Source organism: Chiloscyllium plagiosum, chromosome 15 (assembly GCF_004010195.1).
Source record: "Chiloscyllium plagiosum isolate BGI_BamShark_2017 chromosome 15, ASM401019v2, whole genome shotgun sequence".
Taxonomy (NCBI): domain Eukaryota; kingdom Metazoa; phylum Chordata; class Chondrichthyes; order Orectolobiformes; family Hemiscylliidae; genus Chiloscyllium; species Chiloscyllium plagiosum.
This window is the reverse complement of record NC_057724.1, coordinates 66,340,733-66,364,441: the sequence shown is the minus strand read 5'-3', so window position 1 is coordinate 66,364,441 and position 23,709 is coordinate 66,340,733. Positions and strand designations below refer to the sequence as shown.

The 23,709-nt window shown below is 43.7% G+C and overlaps 1 protein-coding gene and 1 pseudogene across 2 annotated transcripts; both read right to left on the bottom strand.

Annotated features, from left to right (window-relative positions):
- Positions 1-390: 390 nt before the first annotated feature.
- Positions 391-14,813, bottom strand: LOC122557412 (ankyrin repeat domain-containing protein 46). Of its 2 annotated transcripts, XM_043705099.1 has the most exons (4): positions 14,426-14,813; positions 4,839-4,997; positions 2,125-2,184; positions 391-1,887 (listed from the first exon to the last, which is right to left on the bottom strand). In XM_043705099.1, exons 1-4 carry the CDS (start codon positions 14,734-14,736, stop codon positions 1,671-1,673), a joined length of 747 nt encoding a protein of 248 aa, XP_043561034.1. In that variant the 5' UTR covers positions 14,737-14,813; the 3' UTR covers positions 391-1,670. The 2 variants fall into 2 exon arrangements, with proteins under 2 accessions (XP_043561034.1, XP_043561035.1); XM_043705100.1 differs by lacking the exon at positions 2,125-2,184 and having other exon boundaries at positions 14,426-14,811.
- A 1,861-nt stretch (positions 14,814-16,674) lies between these two features.
- On the bottom strand, positions 16,675-17,547 carry LOC122557456 (annotated as a pseudogene).
- Positions 17,548-23,709: the final 6,162 nt, after the last annotated feature.

Here is a 23,709-nt window from a genome sequence, read left to right as displayed (position 1 = left end):
GAGGCTAAGGGGTAACCTTACAGAGGTTTATAAAATCATGAAGGGCATGGATAGGATAAATAGACAAGGTCTTTTCTCTGAGGTGGGAGAGTCCAGAACTAGAAGACAGAGGTTTAGGGCGAGAAGGGAAAGATATAAAAGAGACCTAAGGGGCAACTTTTTCATGCAGAGGGTGGTACGTGTGTGGAATGAGCTGCCAGAGGAAGTGGTGGAGGCTGGTACAATTGCAACATTTAAAAGGCATCTGGATGGGGTTTGGAGGGATCCAGGATGGGTACTGGCAAGTGAGACTAGATTCGGTTCGGATATCTGGTCAGCACGGGCGAGTTGGACCCAAATGTCTGTTTCCATGCTGTACATCTCTATGATTCTAATTACAGAAAGACTGGCCACACTTCGACATTTATAAAGAAATTGTACAGCAACTTCAGGCGAGATACAGATATGCAACGGTACACATTTAATAGTTGCTATTCAAGTTAGCTTTGCCAAAACGCCATCTTGCCTGAGTAATGAATGCCGTGAAAAGTCACTTCAAGTCTCTTGTACTCTTTTGCTAAAAAAAAAACAAAATTTAACTAAACAAAAATAAAAAGACGACAGCCCACTGGGGGTACTTAGGAGTAACTTTAAAGAATGCCAGGGAATTAAATGAAATGTTGTTTTGCATTTGGAAAATTTGCACTTCAGTCCCTCGGTGCCCACTAGCCACAAACAGCTTCAAGTGTGGCAGTAGACAGCTGCAACAAAAGACACTGGCCACAGACACAACCGTTTAAAATGTACCAATCATTAAATGCTGACAAACTCTGACACATAATTAATGTCTGTGGAGTCTCATTTCTTTGGAGTTCACTACTTCTAATATATACTTATGGAAGATCAATGCAAAGGTTACATACTTCTTTAAATAATACAAGAGCATGCAGTTTATGTAATTAGTATTTACTGCATTATACTTATAACAATTGCCATGAATACATGTAAAATTGATTTCATTACAAGTAAAAGTGCATAAATGTGTGTTCTACATGTTTTTTTTTCTGGACGGTACTGAGAAACATTTGAAGTCACAAAACAAGATGTGGATCAAGACTTGTACATTTTTCTGAACCCCTTTCAAAATATTTCAGTTATTTATGTCTATGTTCATTTCATTCCTTCATTATGATCAATATTAATCTTAAAACATGAAGCCTTATTTCTAAGTTATTCAACTTTTACACATCAGGAATGTGATTTGCTATAGTTTCTTAAAGAATGGACCTGTGGCCTAGACAACAAAACACATTTCAACAGATATTTTTGCCTGTACACAACACAAATAAGGATTTCAATTAATGGCAAAAATATGCATCTAACAACTTAAGCCCAGTATGAAGTTCTATCTTCAGATTACTTTTCACTACTAGGCTTAAATCCACATCCTGACTTTATTAGTGTGATATTCTCAAAACTATTCATTTTACTGGCTGGAATCAAAAAGAGAAAACCAAAATTTAAGCCTGAAAAATGAAAACAGATGCCAAGATTAGGAGCGTTGAGTTTTGGTAGCAAACAAGCTCTCATAACTGGAATGCCAACTACCAAAGTCTGCCAGCGTTCTCGTCTTCTAATACAGACAATATGGATCAGACTCGTATTTAGTAACATTGGGTAGTGTTGAGGTTTTAATGCACCAGTTCTGGCTGGTTTTCTACAAAGGGCAGGACACCACTGACATAGTAGGCAATGCCAAGAGACAACAGTGCAATTATGATAATGAGTAGTAGAACTCTCCAGAAGCCCAAATCATCCACAAACTCCTGCCAGGTGGATCGGAAGCTAGAAAGGACACCATCCGTATTCTGAAGGTTTGGATTCAAGAGCGAGTGGCTCTCCATCGCACTTGGGAGAAAAAAAGAGAAACAAAATTTGCATTTAGCTCATCAAAACAACTTAAGAGTATGGTCAAAAATAAATTATTTATAAACCTTCATTTGGATTACCAAAGAGAAAATGTTACATTCAGGATTCAAGAAATGTTATTTAACTTCTTAAAATCAAATGAAAAAGACAAGAGTTGTTTTTTTTGTGTAGATAGGTTCAAATTAGTTTTCTCAGCAAGCCACACACCAACTTTACCTGAGGGGCTGATGGTCTGTTTCCCAGCCTCTGATGGTACTGTTCTGAGCCTCCTGCTTGCTAGAAGATGCAAGAGAGTAGTTAGGGAACAACTTCCCCTCCTGTGGGGAAGCATCAATCCTTAACTCACTATAATCCGATTGTGTGAAACAGAGATCAGGGATTCCATTGTATGGTGACGTAAAACCTACATGTCAGATACTGCGATGCCACATACTGGCAGATACAGGCATGAAAATCTGACTAGACCTCGGAGGGGACACAGAACTTTTAAATATAAAAAATTGTATGCTTCTTTTGTGAACAAAATGAATTGATTAGGTAGAAACGAGCAGATAAGATTAAGCATCACAGCTTTTACTTTGTATACCTGCCATGAGAAAGTACCACTGTACCACAGCACCTTATACCTAGATTCTGCTACAATTATACTTCAATCTTAGATAATTTCTTCAATTATATAAATAAAAATGATTTCAAAAGCCTACTTTACAACACGTAGATTAATATGAACATCAATGCCAGTTTTAAAAAAAACCACACACGGTAACAGTGAAATTCTACTACTGCTCCTTTAATATCCTTTCTCCCGACAATGCTTAATGGGGTTGACCCATGGATGATACTAAAATAGGCAGGAACGAGGAGATAAGGAGTTTACAGATTTATATTGGTAGGCTAGAGGAATGGGCCAGAATCTGACAGATGGAGTTTAATGTGGATAAGTGAGAGGTTGTCCATTTTGGCCAGAAATATAAAAGGACAAATTATTAGTTAAATTGAAAGCAGATTCAAAGTGCACCAGTGCAGACGGATCTGCGTGTCTTTGTACATTGACCACATTAAGTGAGCATGCAGGTGCAGCAAATAGTAAGCAAGGCAAATGGAATCCAGACATTTATTGCAAAAGGATTGGATTATAAAAGTAAAGAAGTGGTGTTACAATGATATAAGGCATTGGATGAGACTGCATCTGGAACAGCATGTCCAGTTTTGGTCTCCTTATTCGAGGAAGAGTAATGGTGGCACTGGGGACAGCCAGAGGTGGCTCACTCACCAAGTTACTTCCAGGAATGGAAGGGCTGACAGACAAGGAATGTTTGAATAACTTGGGCTTGTACTTGCTGGAGTTCAGAAGAACGATGGGGGATATGGTTGAGATATGTAAACTGCTAAAAGGGATTGATAATGTGGACGTTGAACAGATGTTCCCCCTTGTGAGACAGTCTCAAACAAGAGATTATACGTGTAGAGTGAGAAGAGATCGGTTCACAACCAAGATAAGAAGAAACCATTTCTCTCAGAGAGTTGTGAATCTCTGGGACTCACTGCCCTACAGTGCAGTAGAGGCAGAATCAATCAACAGATTCAAGAAAGAGATAGGTATGTTTAAAATGTAGAGCAAGTTAAAGGCTTATGGGGAGCAGGTAGGAAAATGCAGTTGAGACCAGGATAAGATCAGCCACGATCATATTAATCAGCAGAGCAGGTTGGGAGGGCTGAGTTGCCTACTCCCACTCCTAATTCCTATGCTGTCTCATTGGGGTATGATTAAACTACTTCTTCAAGCTACAATTCTTTGTTTTTTTTTTAAATCAAGACAATGAGGACTGACTATGCTATTCAACTGTAACAGACAACACAGACAAACTCTGTTTTCACTTGCTTCACATCAGATTTCCATTTCCTAATTTTCATTTAGGATCACTGAATTGAGACTTGAGCCAATCTCACCCTCACTACATAGGAACAGCAGCTGAACATTCAGCCTTTCAAGCCTGTTCGAACACTATTCACTGAAATCATGGCTGACAGGTATCCAAATTCAATTATTCTTAACTAGCGAAAGTCTATTCATCTTAGATTTTAAGTTAATCACTGAGCTAGAATTTATAGCTTTGACAGAATTTTTACTCTTTACATGAAGTAGTGCGCCAGTACTTCCCTCCTGAATGATCCAGCTCAAACTTTAATGTTAATGACCCTTTGTTCTGGACTTTCCAACCAGCAGAGAAAGGTTCTCTCCCTATCTCATCAATCCATAAAAAGCAGAATGAAAATCACTCCTTAACCTTCTACATACCTCGACCCCATTGTGCTGTAGCCAACACAAGGACGTACCAGAGTTCTATTTGAGGTAAGATACAGACAAGGACCAAAACTGGGATCTTGCTTTAGTTAGCTAAACCAACAAGTGGGGCATTTACTCTACAAGTTGTAATCCAAAATACCTAATTATCATATTCTTTTGGAGGCAGTATAAATCACATCTCAAAATTATAACAGGCGAAATAGAAACCAAGCAGCAAGAAATATGTTTTGCAAAATTGCTAATTCTGCACATGCAACATACAAGATTTCTGATCTCAGTGGAGCTATCAAATGAGTGAAGGAGGTGCATAATTTCATGCGGAACCAGGATTCAGGGGACTTGGCAAGGATTATTCATATTTCGAAGGACCAAGCACACAGCAGTTTTAGTTAAGATTTGGCAGAAGATCAGGAAGAGCTTCAAATCCTAACAAAAAGTCTTACCACACCACAGAGTTGGTTTGCAAAGAACAGAAACAAGGTAGCCTTAAACAATGCAATTGTCTCTATATCAAAAGCTAATCTTGTAAAGATGTATATTCTAATCAGTGTGTTAAAAGAATTTTAACTCACACCTTACAAAATTATTCTTCCAGCTCAGATTTTTCAGATTCAATGTTTACCTCTCACTTTCTGCAGTTTGCATAATCTCTAATTTCGAGTGAGCTCCACGGTTGAATCCTTTCACCTCTTGCTCCTCCAAGGACTCCAGCAACTTGATGGCATCTTTGTTTACTCCTCGACGTTTTGCCAAAATGAGTGGGGTGGCGCCATGATGGTTGCTTGAATTACAAAAAGAACATAAAATAATGATTTCCAATATTTCAAGAGTTATGTTGCTTCTAGTAACCATTTTTAAAAGAGTAAAAGTTGGCCACAGCTACCAATGGCTTTCCATGCATAATTTCGGAACGACAGCACAATATTCCATCCAGGCATAATCCTAAAGATCAAGCGGAAAATATAAACATACATTTAAACTTAGTTCTTATACACTGTGCTACATTTTGTTACTGAAAAACATCAAAACATAACTGCCACTTTTCCAAGCCCACACAAAACAACCTACAGCATCCCTGATGAAGGGCTTATGCCCGAAACGTCGATTCTCCTGCTCCTCAGATGCTGCCTGACCTGCTGTGCTTTTCCAGCAACACACTCTTGACACAGTTTCTGAAACATCAACTGTCAGCCACAATTTGTTACATGCCCTCACCAGTGAAGTGCTTTACAATCAATCCAAAACAGCTTACCGATGGCTGCAGCAAGGCAAAGCTCCTTTATTGCAACTGCCTTTGATTAAAAAAAAGATCAAAGGCAGTTGCAGTAAGGGAGATTTGCCTTGCTACAACCATCTATAAGAAAAATAAAACGATGACCTGAGCAGCTGGATGGATGGTTGCCATTTTGTATCCTCAAATACAGGCAATGTTTGACCATACAACTGTCAAAAGATGTTGCATTTCAAGAGTTAGAACTGCAGTCTCTAGGATGGGAGACTGGGACAATTCACACATTTTCACTTAGAACTAAACTGTGAAATTAATATTTGTAGGACCCTGATGTAACTGTGCTAATGGAGGTTGCAAACATATCTAGATTATAATTTTTTCAGGCTAAGGAAACGTTCAACCACAGTTTCAGATTAGATAATTGACAAGGATGGTTAATCTGCATCAATTGCCTCCATGTCAGTCAACATCTGTGGTGGAAACAGTTGATGTTTCAACTCATAACTTTTCTGTAAAATAGGCTTTGAACAAGGGTGGAAGTGAGGACTGCAGATTAGGACGGAGAGGGTGGTGCTGGAAAAGCACAGCAGGACAGGCAGCATCCGAGGAGCAGGAAAATCGACGTTTCGGGCAAAAGCCTGATGAACAGCTTTTGCCCGAAACATCGATTTTCCTGCTTCTCTGATGCAGTCTGACCTGCTGTGCTTTTCCAGCACCACACTCTCCACTTTGAACAAGGGTGGGCAATTCAGTCCCTCAAGCAGAAAAAGAATGAGTGGAGAAGATATATAAACAAATTCACTAATAAAGGAGGGAATGTATGCAAAACAACGCAACTGATCACCTCCACAAGCCATGACTAAGCAGTTAGCAATCTGTCCTGAGGAAGGTGGTTGCTCGATTACATCAAACTTGAGACAAGGACCCAAGGGCACAGCCTCAGAATGAAGGGACAACCCTTTAGAACAGAGTTGAAGGGGAATTTCTTCAGCCAGAGGGTGGAGAATCTGTGGAACACATTGCCTCAGAAGGTTGTGAAGGCCAGGTCATTGAATGTACTTAAGACAGATAGATAGATTCTTGATTAGTAAGAGGATTAAGAGTTACGGGGAGAAGGCAGGAGAATGAGGTGGAGAAGCATAGCAGGCATGATCAAATGGCAGAGCAGACTCAAATGGGCCGAATGGCCTAATTCTGTTCCTATACTTTATACTTTTGTGGACTTAAGCACAGAAACCTAGGTTAATAATTAGTGCAGGGCCAAGCGAGTGGTTTACTACCGAAAGTGCCATCTTTCAGATGAAATACTAAACCAAGTCCCTGACTGCTTGCTCAGAGATTTAAACAATCGCATGACATTGTATCAAAGAACAGTAGGTGAGCTGTTACCTTGGCCAATATTTACCATCAATATTGTATATAAAAAAAATCATCAGTCACATTGCTCTTTGTAGAATTTATGTGCAAATTAATTGACATATTTTCTACATTATAACTGTCAGTACACTTCAAATATAGTTATTTGATAATGGTAGCACTTTTGGACATTGAGGTTGCCCAAGGTACTCTGCAAATGGAAGTTACTTTCATTACTTAACTCAGATAAAAGTATGAATAAAAACACACTAAAGCTGCAAGAATACCCAAAGATTTAAAGAACTAAGATAAATACAAAAATTTGGGAAAAAGTTTTTCTTTGAAAAGCTAGGGAAATTAAAACACAAGTCACTGGCAAGATAAAACAGCTCCACAACTTCAAGAAGAGAAAGCTCAGTTAAGACAGAAAACTAAACCCCAGCTAGCTCTTAATTCTGACAGAATTACTTAACTTCACAAAACATCAACTTGTTCTCCCACACCAACAGATTCCGCCTGGGTCACCAGTACCCCGGCTTATTGTGATGGGAAAAAATACTTAAACCTAACAGGCACTGTAATGTCCAGAAGAAGAAATGTTAAGCTATTGTTCTTGAAGCTTATATAACTCTGTCCAACTAGGACAATTCAATTTTTCACAACCAGTGAATTCCCAAAACAATGTTATATTGTAATCATCTCAGACAGACATGATATAGATTCAAACAGAACCCTTTCGGCTTGAAGTTTTCTTTAAAACAAAGTATAGAGGTGCCTGTTCTGTAATCCTTGTTGCATTCTTTCAAAGGTTATGTAAAGCATTAAAGGCAGCTGCGCTCTCTACCGTAGCTGAACTATTGAGCAATTCTGCTCTTTTGTCTTTGCACATTTGTCTTGCTTATCTATAAACTGAAATTGCTAGGATAAGCAGGCGCTCTGACAAACAAAAAATTCAACAGCCTTTACAGATCCAACAACACATCTAAGACCAAGATTAGAAGAAATCTTTTCCAATAGAGGGTCAAGAGACTTTGGAACTCTCTTCCCTTAAAAGACAGTGAAATCAGAATCTTGGAACAATTTCAAAACCAGAGTATATATTCTTGATGAGCAAGGTGAAAGATGATTGGATGGCAGGGGGGGGGGGGGGGGGGGGGAGCAAATGATGGCTGCAGGTAGCCTTGTTGAGCATCTGTGCAACTCTGACCTTCCTCGTGGGGGTGGTGGAGGAAGTGAGGGAAGAAACATCTCTAGCCTCAGCATAAAGTTCAGCCCCAGGTATAAGGATGCTGTCAACAAGAAGCAAAAGGATGAAGAGCAAGAAGGTGGAATCATAAAACTGCTGATGTGGCAGCGCAGAAATACAGTAATAACTATAACAGGATAAGAAAGAATGAAATTAATACATGGCAATATCAAAGTAGTGACCATGGAAGTAAATTGCACAATTTGTTTTTCTTGGGGACTTTGGCCTAAACATCAGGAAACTGCAGACAGAAATTTGGTTGGAATTAACCTTCGTCATAGTTCTGTTGAATGGGTTCCATAAAAATCAGAGCTGAGTCAACTATAGTGAGGCTGATAAAGACCTGCTGAGAAACATGCTCGAGCGTAATAGTGTGTAACATTCTCTCAGGTGTTACATTGTCAATCTTCATGCCAAAAGCATTTTAGCTACTGTTCGAAATGTCTAGAGTAAAGCTGGTGTCTGACAGAGCTCAGCGCCAGAGTTCAATGTTGTCTGCTCTTAAGCCAGTCAAATCAGAGCATGCAAATACGACATGTTACCAATGTCAAACAAACAGCTCCAACTGATGCTCCCGATGCACTCACTCTTGCAGTGCCAAATTAACGAGTGTAACATTGAACCTGGTCTCGGAAGCTGTGTTGTACTAAATTGGAAATACAAATAACATCTAACCTTTCGAGAGTAAACATGTAACACCAGCTCATCCTATATTATTTTTATGGTGTAAACAAAGCAATACACAGCAGTAGTGGTGCACATCATTCACAGCATGCTGTGCGCATCCATGGTACAGAGTTACAATTGCTTTGTTAATTTACAAATAGTTTTGGATTGCCTATTTTCCACCAGCAAACAATTTAATTTTTAAAATCAGGGTGAACTAATTTTGCCACTAGTCTCCTCCTGCCCACAGCACCAGAATTAAGTCACCTCAGGCATCCTGATCCTCTCACATTTGTCACTGATGCTCAGTAAACATCGGTTACGATGGGGAAAAAAAATTCACTCTTCCCAGAATCACAAAGGCCATAAACAAATCATGGACCGACGATTGGCACAAGCCGCCATAATGTCAATTTCAAGCAAAACAAACTGTTGAGTTGCAGCAATTAAAAGATCATTCAACCATGCATATTAAAATATGCCTCAGTGAATAAAACATGCTGTAAACGTTAGTATAATAAACCTGACATGTCAGCTCGGGTGTGCCTCAAAAGATCACTTTGAAAGAGATGCTTCATAAATAAGCATTGTACAGTGTTTTGGCTGTTAGGCATGTTATGAAATGATAGCGGCATGCAAAGTTATTTTTGAAGGGCTAAATTATACTGCAAAATTCACAAGAGTAAGAGATACCAACAGCAATATAAAACAGATGCTGGAAATCTAAGAACCGAAAATGCTGTAGAAATTCAGCAGATTTGGCAGCAAGTGTGGAAAGAAAGAGAGCTAATATTTCGAGTCTGATATGACATGTCTTTAAATCTCTCCTCAGATGCTGCCTGACCTACTGAGACACCAACAGCTGCTCCTGCAGAGTAAGGATCCACTAAAAAAAGGATTACCAACTTATCCAAAAGCAAAAAGGGACCTTTTTGAGATCAAGATTGAGAGCAAAAGGCTTGTGACTGTTCAATGGCCTATTAATAATTTGTAAAATAGATGAAGACAGAGAGTACCACAGGGATTAGTGCTGGGACCACAATTATTTTGAAAGGATATTAAAATTTGGATGAGTAAAGTGGAGGTATGATCACCAAATTTGTGGATGACACAAAACTAAGTGGGAAGACGAGTGGTAAGGATGACACAGTCTGCTCAAGGATTCAACTAGGTTAAAAAGTGAACAAAAGCTCACCAGATGAAATATATTGTGAGAAAATGTGAGGTTATGCACTTTGGCAGGAAGAAAAGGAGCTAAATATTATTTAACTTGAAGAAAAATTGCAGAAACCTCCAGCATCTGGGAATCCTTGTGCATAAATCACAAAAAGCAAGAACAGAAGATCAGCAGGTAATGGGGAAAGTTGGGTTTGTACAGCCTGAACTCATTGGAATATAAAAGAATGAGAGGTGACCGGATTGAAACTACAAGATTCTTAAGGGACTTGGCAGGGTAGATGCAGACAGGTTTCTTTTCCTCCACTCTTACCTTGAATGTATGTCTCGGACCAGAGGGAATAATTTCAGAGTCAGGGGCCACCAATATAAGACTGAGATGAAGAGGAATTTCTTCTCCCAGAGCACAATGACTCTGCGGAATTCTTCATTGAAGAGAGATGTAGAGGCTGGGCCATTTTGTCAGCTAAGGATTTTTAATCAGTCAGGGAATCAAGGGTTATGGGTGAAAAGATAAGAAAATGGAGTTGAGGATGACACAGTCTGCTCAAGGATTCAACTAGGATAATAAGTGAACAAAAGCTCACCAGATGAAATATATTGATATCATTGAATGGACACGAAGGCTTGATGGGCTGAATGAGCTACTATTGCTCATTTATATTACTTATGGCCTTATTAGTATCTAGTAAAATGTTTAGAGCTCAATAAATATTTCAGATACTTTTAGGGAGACACCTTTGGACTGCAGGCTTGTATCTCAAGAGAGCCGGAATACAAAACAGTAAAAGTTATGGTTTAGTTGCACATAAAACTTTAGTTAGCCTGTGCTCGGACCAGCAAGTTCATTTTTGGACATCATGCCTCACAAAGATTCAATTGACTTCAGAGGCTACGCAGCACAGAGATCAGAATGACACTGGTACCAAAAGAGTAAAAAAAAAAATAGGCTGCATAGATGAGGTCAAAGTTTCATTGAGTTTACAAGATTTAGGGGTGCTATAAGAAATTTATAGGGTAGATTAAAAGAAACAATTATCTCTGGTAAGGCAGTACAAAGGGGACATGACCTCAAAACTAGAGCTAGACTATGCAGGGATAGTGTCAGGAAGCACTTCTTCACAAAGTGCAGTGCAAACCTGGAAACATCTTTCCTTCAAACGAGCTGATTGGAAGGTGACTGTCACCTCAAAACCGAAAACTGGAGATTGATCAATTTTTTAAAGCAAGGATCTTGATGAAGGTAGAATCAAGACAGGTGATAATAGAAAAAATGAGCCATGATCCAATTCAACTGAGAAGTCAGCTGTAGTTGAATTTGTAGCAGACTGGCCTCTGAAACTCAATGTCTAGTTTTGAGACCTACTTCAGGACGAGAGTACAGCAATCAAGGCTGATACCTTTGTTGCAGTACAGTGTGAACACTGCACTGTTAGCATTAGTTGCCTTTTGGATAATGCACTGAATCGAGCTTTTGTCTGCCTGCAACAGAAGCAAAACACTGCAATACTTAAAATCTGAAATAAAAGCAAAAAGAGCTAGAAATATTAAGCTAGGAAGGGTCTCTGGAGAGAGAAATAGAGTTAATATTTTAGGTCAAATGAACTTTCATCAGAAATCAGCCAATGCTGGCCAGAATTCTGATGACAGGTCAATTCAATTGGAAACATTCATGCAGTCTCCCTCTATAGTTGCTGCCTGACTGGAGTATGTCTAGCACTTTTTTTTGTTTGTCTTCACGTTCCATTTAACTTGAAAAAAACAAATGGCTGGAGAATCTAAGGTCTGGCAGCATCTGGGGAAAGAAAACAGAGTTAATGAGTCCTGTAATCCCTCTTCAGTTCTGTAAGATCGCTGGACTCAAAATGTTAATTCTGTTTTCTCTCCACAGATGCTGCGACACTCCAGTCCTACTCCAAAACCACTGCAATCCATGTCCAGTCTAACTGGCAGACTCAGCCCTGCCTAAATCCAATTCAGCTGAGACCCAGTCTAAGTCCATAGAATCATATAGTGCAAAAGATGCCATTCAGTCCAACGTCTGTACTGCCAAAAACATAACACCATTTACACTAGTCCCACTTTCTTGCACAATGCCCATGGCCTTGAATGTTATGACACTTCTGAGTACTCATCCAAGAACTTCAAAAATGAGGATTCCCCACCTCAACTACTCTCCTTGACAGTGCATTCCCAATTGTCACCATCTTCTGGGAGAAAAAGAATTTTTTTCCAATCCCCAGGAAACCTCCTGTCTCTCACTTTAAAATTATGCCCCCCTGTTACTGATGCTCCAACTAAAGGAAACACCTGTTTTCTAATCACCCTGTACATGCCCTCATAGCCTTTACTGGTGGTGGGGAATAGATGAAAAAAATACCATGATGATTTGAAGTTGGACAGAAAAACCCTCAATCTAATGCTCTTCTATCAGGTTCCTCCTCAACCTTCACTTCTCCAGAGTAAGCAACCTGAGCTTATCCAGTCTCTCCACAAAGCGGAGAGCTCCATCCCAGGCAACATCCCGGTAAATCTCCTATGCACCCCCTCCACTGCGATCACCAAATGCAGCCTCGCTCAGTTCAATCCGAGTTCCTCATTTCCCCTCCCCCACCTTACCCCAGTTCCAACCTTCCAGCTCATCCCCGTCCTCATGAGATGTCCCATCTATGCGCTCCACTCTCATCTCCAACCTATCACCTTTCCCCCCGAACCTCCATCCACCTATTGCACTCTCAGCTACCTTCTCCACAGCCCCACCCCCCCCTCCCATTTATCTCTCCACTCCAGAGGCTCCCAGCCTCATTCCTGATGGACTCCAGCCCAAAACATTGATTCTACTGCTCCTCGGATGCTACCTGACCTGTTGTGCTTTTCCAGCGACACACTCTCAACTCTAATCTCCAGCACCTGCAGACCTCACTTTCTCCTCAGACCCAAACCAGACCAATCTCCTCTCGTCTGAGCCACGGTAGACTGGTCTGGCCTCATCTGAGCAGGGCTGCTCAAAGCAGTCCAGCGCCAACCTTTCACAGACCCAGTGCCAGATAAAGCCAGTCCCAATCCAGACCTGTTACATCTCCAGACCAGTTAAGGTCAACTCTCGTCCCAGACTAGTCCTGCTCCAGCCCTGGTGTAACTCCATACCTACAAAAACAAAGGTCACCGGAGCCGAAACATTAACTTTGATTTCTGCAGAGATGCTGCCAGACCTGCTGAGCTTTTCCAGCAACTTTTGTTTTTGTTCCTGATTCACATCACCTGCAGTTCTTTTGGTTTTTATTTAGCTCCACAACTAGTCTGGCTCTTGCTCCAGTCTAGACCCACCCCAGCTTCAGGACCCAGACCAACTCCAAAACCACTCCAGCCCACTTTGAACCAGTCTAACTCCAGAGCCTAGTCCAGCCCTCGCTCCAGTCCTTATCAGGTTGCAGTCTGTCTCCGAGACCACTCCAGCTCTCCACCCAGACCCCAGTCCGTCTCAGAGACCACTCCAGCCCCGCCCCCAGACCATCTCAGAGACCATTCCAGCCCCGCCCCCAGACCGTCTCAGAGACCACTCCAGCCCCGCCCCCAGACCGTCTCAGAGACCACTCCAGCCCCGCCCCCAGACCGTCTCAGAGACCACTCCAGCCCCGCCCCCAGACCGTCTCAGAGACCACTCCAGCCCCGCCCCCAGACCGTCTCAGAGACCACTCCAGCCCCGCCCCCAGACCGTCTCAGAGACCACTCCAGCCCCGCCCCCAGACCGTCTCAGAGACCACTCCAGCCCCGCCCCCAGACCGTCTCAGAGACCACTCCAGCCCCGCCCCCAGACCGTCTCAGAGACCACTCCAGCCCCGCCCCCAGACCGTCTCAGAGACCACTCCAGCCCCGCCCCCAGACCGTCTCAGAGACCACTCCAGCCCCGCCCCCAGACCGTCTCAGAGACCACTCCAGCCCCGCCCCCAGACCGTCTCAGAGACCACTCCAGCCCCGCCCCCAGACCGTCTCAGAGACCACTCCAGCCCCGCCCCCAGACCGTCTCAGAGACCACTCCAGCCCCGCCCCCAGACCGTCTCAGAGACCACTCCAGCCCCGCCCCCAGACCGTCTCAGAGACCACTCCAGCCCCGCCCCCAGACCGTCTCAGAGACCACTCCAGCCCCGCCCCCAGACCGTCTCAGAGACCACTCCAGCCCCGCCCCCAGACCGTCTCAGAGACCACTCCAGCCCCGCCCCCAGACCGTCTCAGAGACCACTCCAGCCCCGCCCCCAGACCGTCTCAGAGACCACTCCAGCCCCGCCCCCAGACCGTCTCAGAGACCACTCCAGCCCCGCCCCCAGACCGTCTCAGAGACCACTCCAGCCCCGCCCCCAGACCGTCTCAGAGACCACTCCAGCCCCGCCCCCAGACCGTCTCAGAGACCACTCCAGCCCCGCCCATCTCAGAGACCACTCCAGCTCTCCCCCCAGACCATCTCAGAGACCGCTCTAACCCACTCAGATCCAGTCTAACCCCAGGAGCCCTCAGGCAGCCCTCGCTGCGGACCCACCAGATGTCAATTTTGAGGCCGTTGGACACCAGGAACTGGATGGAGTCCACATGCCCGCAGAGGTGCAGGGCGGTGTTGCCCTGGTTGTCGGTGGCCAGCAGGTCCGCCCCGAACTTGTGCAGCAGGCGGCAGATGTCGACGTTGCCGCGGGCGGCGGCCACATGAAGGCCGGTGCGGCCTCGGCCGTCGCGGATGTTCGAGTCGAAGCCGCTCTCCAGCAGCCGCTTGGCGTACGCCAGGTCCCCGTCGATGCAGGCCTGCAGCAGCGGCACCCCGGTCTGGCAGGAATCGTTAATAAACACGTACGACATGACAGCCTCCTCCTCCTGGGTCTGTGTGTGTTTACTGTCCCCTTCCCTCCCCCCACCCAACTGCGCAGACTCAGAACCCAGGACGGCAGCAGCAAGAGGTCAAAATTAATGTATGTACCAGCACCCAACCCTTCCGCCTTTCCATCCAAGAAGAGGGCGAGACAACACCGGGACTCTGACCCCAGTGGGACAAAATACATATTTCCCACTCAAAGCCCCTGTATCGAGTTTATATACTTGGTCATTTGTTTTATATGTTCTTTGGATGCGGGTACCAATGACATTCATTGCCCATTTCTAATTGCTCCGGGGGTAGTGCCTGATGAGCTGCCCTGCCATGGTAGATCTTGAGGTTGATTAGATTAGATTAGATTCCCTACAGTGTGGAAACAGGCCCTTCAAGCCCAACAAGTCCACACCGAAGAGTAACACACCCCTTCTGACTAATGCACCTAACAACTATGGACAATTTAGCATAGCCAATTCACCTGACTTGCACATCTTTGGAATGTGGGAGGGAACCAAAGTACCCGGAGGAAACCCACACAGACACGAGGAGAATGTGCAATCTCCACAGAGTAGCGCTGTGAGGCAGCAGTGCTAACCACTGAACCACCATGCCGCCCATAGTCATACCTCATTAGGGAGGCAGTGCCAGGTTTTTGATCCAACAACAGTGAAGGAATGGCAATGCGGTTCCAAGTCTCGATAGTAGGTTTCTTAAGGTGCAGCAGTAGTGTCTCTACCTCTGAGCCAGGAAATCTAGGTTCAAGTTCCACCTGCACCAGAGGTGTGTCATAACAAAAAAAAATGGAAAGTGCTGAAGGAAACTCAGCAGATATGGCCGCATTTGTGGCAAGAGAAACAGTATTAACGTGGAAGGTCTCCTGTGGTGCATTGGTAACATCCCTACCTCTGGTCAAGAAAGCCTAATCACTTGCTGCAGAGGTGTGTCAGAACAGTTTGATTGAAAATATCTCCAAGTCATGAAGGTGACGATCTCAGAGGGAACTTACATATTGAGATGGTGTTCAATAGCATCTGCTGAACTTTTCTTTAAAGGTGCAAGAGTCCACGGGTACAGAAGGTACTGTTGAAGATTATTTGCAAAGACGCTATCAAAGATGAACTTGCATTCTGAAGAAGGGTCACTGAACTTAAAGCATTAACTTTGTTTCTCTTTCCACAGATGCTGTTTTATTCTTTATTTTAATTAGGATTTGGAAGTTTCTTTTCACTCTGGTCATATTAAAACTGACAAGTATTTAGAGTGACGTTCACATGAATCCAAACTTTAGCACTTGACAGAAGTCTGTTCCATTGGAATATTGCATGCAATTCTGGTTTCCTTCCTATTGGAAAGATGTTGTGAAACTTGAAAAGGTTCAGAAAAGATTTATAGGGATGTTGCCAGGGTTGGAGGATTTGAGCTATAGGGAGAAGTTGAATAGGCTAGGGCTGTTTTCCCTGGAGCGTCAGAGGCTGAGAGGTGACCTTATAGAGGTTTATAAAATCATGGGGGTCATGGATAGGATAAATAGACAAAGTCTTTTCCCTGTGGTGGGGGAGTCCAGAACTAGAGGGCATGGATTTAGGATGAGAGGGGAAAGATATAAAAAAGACCTAAGGGGCAACTTTTTCTCACAGATGGTGGTACATGTATGGAATGAGCTGCCAGAGGAAGTGGTGGAGGCTAGTACAATTGCAACATTTAAAAGGCATCTGGATGGGTATGTGAATAGGAAGGGTTTGGAGGGATATGGGCCGGGTGCTGGCAGGTGGGACTAGATTGGGTTGGGATATCTGGTCAGCATGGATGAGTTGGACCGAAGGGTCTGTTTCTGTGCTTACACCTCTATGACTCTAAGATTGTTTAAGTGCACTCATTAGCCAAACATTAGTGACCAATATTGCGTATGTAATCAATGTCCTCAATTGTCAGACTGAATAATGTGCCTGCACTAGAAGGAGCACCAGCCAAATCCCCTGGTGGTCCATGTACAGCTTTGTGATAATGGATTGCAAATCTTTTTCTGGCTTCTTTTTTTGGTGCTCATGTTCATCCTTTTCAGCAGTCAGGTTCTTGTCTAGCCAACTCAACTTCATTACATTTCTCCAAAATGTTCTGCTTATCATCATCTCCAACTTTGCCATTTGCTTCTCATCCTCAATTGTGGCCTTCATGTTAAAGTCATAAGATTGCAAAGCATTCTTTTCAGCAACTTTTTCACATTGCTGGTCCTATTCAGTTTTGTGCTTCCCACCTTCCTGAACCATACTTTGAATATCTTCCTTGCTCAAGCGATCTTTTATTATTTGGGATGGTGATCTTATTTTCCTTTCCAGTGCTCTTACCCACATACTCAGAGACATTCAAGATACCATTGGCATCAATATTAAATGTCGCCTCACTTTGAGGCACTCTCTGTGAAGTCAGCTCAAAATTGCCTGGCAAATTGTTATCCTAAGTCATAGCTTTTTCAATCTCAGACACTTGAATTAGCACACCAGGCTGACTATCACAGTAGATAGTGAAGGTCTGCTTTTGTTTTGTTGGAATGGTGGTATTGAACTTGATTAATCTCACCATTACACCAGCAGCAGTCTCAGTACCAAGTCACAGAAGATTGACATTCAAAGCTGCGGATCTCGCACAGCCTCAGACTTGTCGCTAGGAAGTTGGCAGCCTGCACGGCAGCACCGGATGCAACAGCCACCATAGGGTTAATACTCTTGTTTATTTCTTTGCCATTGAGAAAGATCTTACAGCAACTTCTGGATTTTGAGAATATGGAAGAATCCACCAACCATGGATTGATAGTTTAAAAGTATAAAATATTTCCATAATTTTCTGGGGTTTTTTTTCAGACTCCCAGCATCTGCCCCATTTAGGGTTATTAGATTTTCTAACATTGAAAAGCCGTGGGAAGGTGTGCCATCATGATAATTCACATGTTTGGCAACCAACGGCAGGACTCTGGGGGAGGAGTAATTGAAGGCGGCAGGTCATGTGATGACATCGCCAAGAATATCACCAGACAGATTTGGCAACCTCATTCTATAGACTGTTTAAAAGGCATCATCAGCAATGGAGCCTTTGATGACAAAAATATGTTAACTCCCTTGAAGATGTCAAGAGGGTGAATGGGAGGGATGCAGGCCTGCTGCGTGTAATGCAATGTTTTGTAATGGTGCTGACAGTTAGAAGAACAAAATTTCACAGGGACTAGACTTCTCCAGTGGTCCCCAGCATCACAGATGCAGTCTTCAGCCAATGTGATTCACTCCACATATCAAGATATGGTTGGAGGCAGTGGATAAGCCCTGACAACATTCTGTTGTGCTCCAGAACTTGCCACTCCCCTAGCCAAGCTGTTCCAGTAAAGCTACAATACCGGTATCTACCCAACAATGTAGAAAATTGCAGGACAAATCTAACTTGGCCAATTACCATCCCATCAGTCTGCTTTCGATCGTCAGTAAAACAATGGAAGTGTCATCAACAATGGCTATCAAGCAGCACCATCTCTGCAATAACCTGCTCAGTGACATTCAGTTTGGGTTCCACCAGGGCCACTCAACTCCTGATCTCATTACAGCCTTGGTTCAAACATGAACAAAAGAGCTGAATTCCAGAGCTCTGTGAGAGTGACAGTCTTTGACATCAAGACTGCTTTTGGCTGAGTGTTGCATCAAGGAACCTTTGCAAAACTGGAATCAATGGGAATCAGGGGAGAAACTGTCCACTGATTGGAGTCCTAACTGGCACACAAGAAGATGTTTGTGGTTGTTGGTGGTCAGTCATCTTGGGCGGCAGAACATCCCTGCAAGAGTTCCTCAAGGTAGTGTCCTAAGCCCAGCCATCTTCTTCTGTTTCATCAATGACATTCCTTCCATCATAAGGTCAGAAGTGGGGATGTTCACCTATGTACAGCTGTGCCCCATTTGGGACCTTGCCACTGAGAGTGATGGGCCCTATGCTGGTGGGATGTTGGTCCCTGCTGATGCCCACCTGAGAGAGCAAGGACAGATTCTGGAGACCGATGGCAGTGGCTAGCCCAGGAGCAGCAACAGCAGGCCAGCTCAGGGAGACGTCACAGCCACAGGACCCCTCAGGATGTTTGGGCTGCAAAAGGAGGTCCATTACTTTCTGGCACCAACTCCATTTCCTGAGGTTGAGCAAAGTGCACTGCTGAGGCAGGCTCCATTTGTCCCAGGGTGTGTGGGGATGGAACTGTTGTGGGTGCTGCAACGGGGCCTGAGGGCTGCAGGAGTGGGAGGCCATCTTCTCCCTGTAACTGTTAAGGTCATCAACTCCTAGGAGACTCTCTCCTTCTGAGGGAGCAAGTCTATGTGGGGTCTCTCAGTCAGGCATCCACAAATGACGTTGGATGGTGATCTAGTGCCATCTGTGCAAGGTTGCACAGGTTGATGTCGCTCCCCCAAACCAAGGTCAGTGCTACAGCTTGGGCATTGGATTTGGGAACAAAGTTGGATTCCCCCAAATGCAGGGTGCTATGGTCTGTAAACATATGGCACTGAGAGAGCCTTGCCACAATGCTGCAGATTCTATTAATGTTCAAGTGCTCTATGATCTCTGTCACCAGTCACTGGAGGTGTTTGACCTACCCTGGCAGCTACCATACTTTGTACATTCTGGAGTATTTGTGCAACCTGGTACACTTTGGGATCCAGCTGTCTTAAGGCTGTTTACTGGGAGACAGGAGTTGCCATAAATGATGGCACCATTGTAAACCCCCTGACTGACGTGGAACCCCTGACACAGTTAATGTTGCCAGGGATGTGATCATGCAGAGTGTCGGGCTTTTGAGGATGCCATTCTGCTACTTGGATAATCTGAGAGTATAGTCTGGACAGATTGGGCTGCATCATCCTGTGCCGATGTGCTTTGAACAACTGAAGCAGGCAACAAGATCATATTCTGAATACTGTGGAGCTGTAGGAAGGGCGGAAGTGAGTGCTGCAGATGCTGGAGATTAGAGTCAAAATTAGAATGGTGCTGGAAAAGCACAGTAGGTCAGGCAGCATCCGAGGAAAATTGACGTTTTGGGCAAAAACCCTTCATCAGGAATGAGGCTGGGAGCCTCGGTGGTGAGAAGGTAGCTGAGAGTGCAATAGGTGGATGGAATTGGGGGTAAAAGTGATAGGTTGGAGAGGAGGGTGGAGCGGATAGGTGGGAAGGAAGATTGACAGGTGGGACACGTCATGAAGATGGTGCTGAGCTTGAAGGTTGGAACTGGGGTAAGGTGGGGGGAGGAGAAATGAGGAAACTGGTGAATCCACATTGATGCCGTGGAGTTGAAGGGTCCCAAGGCGGAAGATGAGGCGTTCTTCCTCCAGGCATCGGGTGGTGAGGGAGTGGCAATGGAGGAGGCCCAGGACCTGCATGTCCTCGGCAGAGTGGGAGGGGGAGTTGAAATGTTTGGCCACGGGGCAGTGGGGTTAATTGGTGCGGGTGTCCCGGGGATGTTCTCTGAAGCGCTCTGCGAGAAGGCTGTAGGAAGGGAACTGGTCTTCCAAGGACAAGGATATTGGGATGGAGGATTCTAACAATTTCCAGGACATAAGTCAGCTGCAACAAGTGTAGCACGAGGGTGGCACGGTTGCTCAGTGGTTAGCACTACTGCCTCACAGCACCAGGGACCCGGGTTTGATTCCAGCCTTGGGTGACTTTCTGTGTGGAGTTTGCACATTCTCCCAGTGTCTATGTGGGTTTCTGCTGGGTGCTTCGGTTTGCTCTCACAGTCCAAAAATGTACAGATTAAATGGATTGACCATGCTAAGTTGCCAGTGGAACAGCCAGTGTAGGTGATAATGGACTGAATGCCCTCCTCCTACGCTGTAACAATTCTGTGTTTCTATGATATCAATAGAAGTGAACTTTTTTGATATTCAATCACATGATATAGACATCTCTGACTAGGCAGCATTTATTGCTCATCCCTAATTGCCCAGAGGGCAGTTAAGAGTCAACCACATTGCTGTAGGTCTGGAGTCATATGTAGGCCAGACAATGATGGCAGGTTTCCTTCTCTGAAGGACATTAGACCTTTACAGTCATTATTTGATCTTTAATTCCAAATTCTTCATTGCGTTCAAATTCCGCAATCTGCCATGATGGAATTTGAACCCCGATCCCAACAGCATTAGCTGAGTTTCTGAATTAATAGTCTAGTGATAATACAGTTAAGGTCACCACCTCCTCTGCAACGTACAATCATTGACTACTGAAGCCAGTATATTTCAGTCCAGAGTGCATAAGCTTTTTAGGAGTCTTGTGGCACAATGGTAGTGTCCCTCCCGCCGAGCTAAAGCACTGGGTTCAAGTCCCACATGGTCTAAATCTGTGTTCCAGCATCTCTAAAGGATTGATTAAAAATATCTACAGTCACTCGCTGTAATAGTTTTTGGTCGTGATACCCAGATCTGGTTTGCATTGTGGTGGAGAAATTTTATTAGCTTGTCCTTTCTGTAAATAAAAGCTCATATTTGTCTTTTGATTTGTCTGAATGTTTGCCTGTATGTTTTGTTCCACTACTGGGCAATGACAAAATGCAGGCATTGGGAACAGGGTAGTGGTGACTTGGAAGATCGGGAAGTAGCCAGGGACAGATAGAGTGTGTGATGTTGTGGTTAAACAGAGACTAGGTTGAGAGAATAGGGTTGTATGTATGAGGGAATGTCAGCCTTGTGTGCTGTGGGCTTTGTGGCTGCTTTGCCATTATATTACTGGTGAAGGGAAATGCCAGATTGCCAACATTTGTCCACGTGCACAACGACCTTTCAAAGATGATGCATGAGCAAGGGATGGTGGTCTTTTGGTGGATACCCACTGCGGGAGAGTTATTCCAGTAGCAGTGCGTGGTAAGGTGAAGTGGAAATCAGACATAGGAGACACTATAGGGGCAGAGTGTCTAATTTGATAAGAGAGTGCAAATAAAGTGCTAGGTGTTGAGATGAAAATTCCTTAAAAAAACTCGGACTTAGGCAACAAAACAACAGATACAACCCTCTGGCTCAGATGTTTCAATTCCTATTTCAGGAATCCATGACTCCAACAGCACAGAAGATTTCCCCAACAACTATGGTTCCATCCATTGTCTGTCTATGCAATACAGTAATTTTGGTGTGAATTGTAAGTGTATTAAATTATAGACAAGTGATCTTTATGCAAGATCCAATATCTGCAGAAGCATTAGTTAAGCACAGAGGAGTGTGTTATGAGGAAAGATTTTGGTCCAATTTTAATAATGCACTTACACAGCACTTTCATGACATCAAGAAGACACTAAAAATGCTTTATGACCAATGAATTGCTCTTTGAGTGTAATAGCTGTTATACAGGCACATATAGTACATCACTGAGCACAAAATGCATCTGATCAAGTTTTGTTTAGTGATATTGGCTAAGCAAGGAAAGTTGACTAAGATACTGAAACAATTTTCTTTTGCTCTTCAATTAATGCCATGGGATCTTTTAAGTCCACCTGACAAAAACATGAACCATACTTTGTAATGGATTCATGGTTTTAGAGCCAAAAATCTTCATTCTTGATTTTGAGACTGTATAGCCATTGCTATATCCATGGTTTTTAACATGGAACAAAGAAGTGCAACCAATTTGGCTTGAGCAAATGGAAAGTGTCCTGGAATGAAAGAGAAATGAAAAATGATTAAGCAAAACTGACACCAAGAAACTGTACCAATTGCAAACACTTTACCGCAGAGGTTGTGCATTATGAAAACATAAAATATGTTGGCTATTGTCTGTTGTTGTTTCTCCAAGCCTTGCTGGGCCATGGACTTATATTGAATTGGTCTATACGTATGGACAACATATTGTAGTAGTTTGCCTCTGCTTTCTGTAGGATGGCTGACTGGGAAATTCTCTCGCTTTTATCACTGTCAAGTGTATTGGAAAAATTATGAACAAAGGCACTTTCTGGGGCCAACAAGTCCTGAGATAAAGACATACTACTGCACTACAAACAACCTTGTTAGCGAATCAATAGTGGTGGATTTTACATTTGCTCTTCATGAAAGGTTCTACAAAAAGGGGGATTTAGCACCAAATGTACCAGCAGAACTGTGCTACTTCCTCCTTAAATCTGGACATTGAAGAGTGCATCAGTCATTAAACTGTGGGTATGGGGAGCACAGTGCAAGCGTAATCCTGTCTTTTGTAGTAACCATGCTTGAATCTTTACCACCAGAAGGCAATGAATACCACCCAGAATCAAAAGATCAAGTTCATTGATCTAGCCAATAAAGAGTAAGACATCTATATTTTCGAAACTGAAATTTGCTTATTCAACAGCAGAAATACCTAAACCTTTCTGCTCTCTTTATCTCCATGCCACAATGCATTTATCCATTGAGCATCAGACACATTTTAATTTGATGAAAGTATAGTAAGTCGAAAATTGGTAGTTTATATATGTGTGTTAAAAACAAAATCCAAAACTAACAATTCATTTTCATAGGAAGAAACATCAGTGTGAAATTGAGATAATAGTAATAAGGGTTGTTAATATTTAACAATAATAAAGTAAACATGGCAGTGGAGGGCTCCTCGGCCATAGCTCATTCACTCCATCTGTTTCTTTTCTTTTATTCTATTTGTGTTTTCCTTTCCTTCTTTCTTCTTACCTCCTGTCCTTGAGCATCAAGTGAAGTAATTGCAGATTCCCAGCTTCCATACGGACTCTCAGCCTCAGTATGGACTCCCAGCCTCAGCACAGACACCTGCCCTCGGCACAGACACCCGGCCTCGGACTGCCGGCCTCAGCACAGACACCCGGCCTCAGTAGGGACTCCCATTCTCAGCACGGACTCCCACACTCAGCACGGACTCCTGGCCTCAGCACGGACTCCCGGCCTCAGCACAGACACCCGGCCTCAGCACGGACACCCGGCCTCAGTAAGGACACCTGGCCACAGCACAGACACCCG